Here is a 4080-nt window from a genome sequence, read left to right as displayed (position 1 = left end):
CAAATAGAGGATGAAGACCTTCGAAAACTCCCTCCGAAGGAGCTGGTTCGATTCTTCGAGATACTAAATATCTAAATACAAAGGGGTGCACAATAGATCAAACTGGTCGCAGTGCATAGGGGCCTTAGCCTAACCCGAAAACCCCCAAATACCATTACCATTACCAATTTAAGATCTGATTACTGCTTCATAGTTTTACGATATAAAGCAATCCTTTGTAAGAGCATAGCATAATCAGCGTAGTCATAAAATCAGTCAAACATTGAGATGGATCGATAACCATGGAAATGGTTATAGAGTTATGACAGTGACAAACCTGCAGTTGGCAAATAACTGGAGATTTGGACACATAAATAAACAAATTCAGATTAATATATAAATATATATATTGCATATTAAATATAAATTTAATTTATTCAAAAGAAATATATACTGTTAATTACTTAGGTTATAAGACGTTACAACATTATATATTTAAAATAAATATTTACTAAATTTAATTAAATATATATATATATATAAAACATAAATTGAATATATTTAAAATAAATATATAGTATCATAAGTTCATGAACGGTAAATAAATATAGTTTTGCAGCCCCTAGGAACAAGAATAAGCAACAATATGGAAAGGTGGAAGCGACTTATAGACAGCCTAAGCCTAGTATAAGAGGGTGCCCAAAATCATTGACGTCGAGCAAGGTTTATTATATAGTATCGAAATAAAATAATATTGTAATTAAATTCAATGTTTAAATAAATATATTTAAGTAATGAAAATTATCCCACATATACCATAATTATATATATATTTTTTTTTTTAAAATTTTGAATTTAAATTTCAAATTTATTTTATATATAAATATTTAATTCATAATTTTTGATTTAGTATGTTTTGATTTTTCAGTTGAACAAAATTTTGAATAGAAATTGAAAAAATAAATTTTCTGAAAACAAGAAAAACGCAGTCGTAAATATAATTAAAAATTGTTTGCGGAAAAATACAGATACTTTTTATGTTAAAGACAAACTTGGCAACGATTAACACTGATAAGCGCACAATGACTGATGAAAAGCTTGATAGAATATCATCTACCGATTCGTCTGATGGAACTCTGAAGCCTTCACAAACTGACAACGAGAATGATGTCACATATAACGCTTCCGATGGTTATTGCTTCATTTGCCATAAACCGATAAACATTTACGCGATCGGTGAATGCAATCATCCAACTTGCTACGTATGCTCCGCACGCTTGAGAGTTCTATGCGGTGACATGACATGCCCGGTATGCAAAACATATTTACCAAAAGTGATGTTTACTCATGCTAGACTGCCGTTTGAACAGCTGGAGGCAAAACGCTGGCGCGATTACAGCTATAATCAGCAATACAATATCGGCTTTTGTGGTAAAAATATCGAGAGAGAGTTCTTCTGTTTGAGCGAGCATGGATGTCCCAAGTGTGATGTGCTGCCCTTCACTAACTTTGTACAACTCGAAAAACATCTCTATCACAGACATAAATTATTTTTTTGTGATATATGCGTTCGTTACGTAAAGACATTTACGCAGAATAGATTATTTTATACGAGTTCTAACCTGAAGTTACATTGTAGTGAAGGTGAATCGGCTAGTGGTGAACCTTGTGGACATCCATTTTGCAAGTTCTGCAGAAAAAGATTTCTTGATAAAGAAGAGCTTTATAAGCATATGAAATGCATTCATTACTATTGTCATTTCTGTGAAAATGGAAATCTATTTTACTTCAGCTATTCGGAATTGGAGAAACACTTTAGGAAACATCACTTTGTGTGTCAGATTGGAGTTTGCGCCAATCGTCAATATATCAATGCGTTTCGCTCAGAGGTTGAATATAGCTGGCATTTGGCTAGAGAGCACGCAGATGAATTATATCAATATGTACCATCTCCATCAGAATTTCCGGGTGACACAACTATTGACGAGCATCACGATACTTGCGGTGAAATATCAGAAGAAGTCAATGATTCATTATCAACAGTTGGTTCATTAGCAGATGAAAATGCTGATGAAACGCTTGCATTTAATTTGAAAAATGAAAAGGATTTCCCGCTTTTAAGTAATGTAAGCTTGTCTATACAGTCATCTCGTCATCTACAGCAACCGGAAATTCAAAACAAGAAAAAGCTTGTTGTTGAAGCTTTTCCTGCTTTGGAAAACAATTACCGTAATCGCAATGTTGTCACAGCAGCTTTTCTTTGTGCACCATCAAGTGGAACAATCCCAGCAGACAATAATGAAATAACTGAACCGGCCAATGACAAATATTTAAAATCCACTGGCTTGGGTGTTTCTCTATTTTCAACAAGTGCCACCGATTTTCCACCACTTCCAAAACATTTCTCAAGTGAAGAGAGTGTGAATCAGATTCGTAGCATGAGTTCACATCAGCAAAAGACATCATTCACTGCTCATAAGTACATACCTACCAAAGAATGTTTTCCTGATTACCCTCCATGGAGAAACAAGAAAAATGCATCTACACAAGTTTGTCATGAAGATATTCTACATGAAGTATCGGGACTTCCAATATTCAACATACCATTCAAGTTCGTGTGTGATGACTTGTGGCATATGGATAAAGTCCGCAAAGACGTTGAATGTCCAGAAAATACAACTACCAAAATTTTGAATTTCTCGGAAAGTGACTTTCCATGTCTCAGTACTCGTAAGTAAATTGCTTCAGCACAAAAGTTTCTTACTAGTATAGACACAAGAAGAACAATTTAAACTATTATTTAAAAATTCCATGTTTACAGCTGGCGAACTATTTGTTATTAAAATTCTATGTTTTTTTGTTTAGTTCTTCTATAAATACAATAAATACTGCGACACTTCATTTGCTAATTAATTTTGTTCTTTGTATAAATGCTTTTTGAAATTTTTAATCCAGATTGAGTTTTACTTAAGACAAGACGACGCTTCTTTGCAGGGTTTCGGTGTTTTATACGGAACACTTTAGATGCTCTTCATATTAGCGCTTTATGGACCTTCTCTTCTTTAAAATGTGCATCAAAAATGCTGATACTGCTGATTTTTTGTTTAAAGATATGTTTCGCTTATAAAGCGTATAGTATTAGGGTATATAGCGTATACCTATGCGTATGGTATTAGCGTATAGTATAGACAATACAATAATGATTGAGAACTAAAAAATGAAATGAAAAAAGAGACTATATATAATAGTTTTCATATCATCTAGATTTAGTTATGCATTCAAGATAAGTTGTGATAGTTTGAAATAACGTGGATTCACTTTAAATAATATAAGCTGCACTCAATATTGTTGGCACACGGGTCATTCCTTTACAAATCAGACAAATTTTGACCAAAAATGAACTCATCACCTCTGATTTGGCTGAAATCTGTATGAGTCCCTTTTATAAATAAAAAGGATCCATATCTCAGAAAAAAATGTTGACACATTTTTGATATGGACCCATTTTTGATATGGAAGATATGGACCCATGGAGTTTTGAGAATTAGCATTGTAGAAACATTTTTAAACGTCCATATCTCTGGCTCTATAAATGATAAAAACTTGAAATTTGTTATATTTCAAAGATAATTGATTGAACTTTTTCGAAATAGTTTAATAAATTTAGATTGTATATATTGAAGTACTTATATTAACCGTTAAGTTATCAATTTTTCCAAATTTATGAAAATGTTCATTATTTATATATACAGTGTATATATATATATATAATTATATAGAGTATTTCTACATACAAACAAAAATAACATATAGAATTTCTAGTTTTTTGAGATTATATAGAATATATAAAATACACTGACCGATTTTGTAAATTATCTGTTCTATGCTAAAGCGTAGTGTTCATTTATATGGTTGAGCGTTGGTAGAGCGGTGGCTTTGATAATATGAATATAATTGCCGTCAGAAAGATAACTTGCAACTTTATTGTGTATAAGACTAGATTATATTATATATTATATAGACTAGATTATGAATATTTGTATTTTCTCGTCTTCAAAGTAGAGTTATAATTTCATAAAGTGCTAAGTTTTTTATTTAGGT

The 4080-nt window shown here is 31.6% G+C and overlaps 1 protein-coding gene across 1 annotated transcript; it reads left to right on the top strand.

Moving 5' to 3' along the window:
• The first annotated feature begins 1061 nt into the window (after positions 1-1061).
• Positions 1062-2717, top strand: LOC119674801 (E3 ubiquitin-protein ligase HEL2-like). Its single transcript, XM_038085956.1, has one exon. The coding sequence runs from the start codon at positions 1062-1064 to the stop codon at positions 2715-2717; it is 1656 nt and encodes a 551-aa protein (XP_037941884.1).
• The last annotated feature ends 1363 nt before the right edge of the window (positions 2718-4080 follow it).

The sequence above is a fragment of the Teleopsis dalmanni genome, chromosome 2, assembly GCF_002237135.1.
Source record: "Teleopsis dalmanni isolate 2A chromosome 2, ASM223713v2, whole genome shotgun sequence".
NCBI classification, from domain to species: Eukaryota; Metazoa; Arthropoda; class Insecta; order Diptera; family Diopsidae; genus Teleopsis; species Teleopsis dalmanni.
This window is presented reverse-complemented; position numbering and strand designations above follow the sequence as displayed.

Bases quoted from the DNA above. Each gene is read 5' to 3' on its own strand.
- LOC119674801 (XM_038085956.1), top strand. From the start codon at position 1,062: ATGACTGATGAAAAGCTTGATAGAATATCATCTACCGATTCGTCTGAT.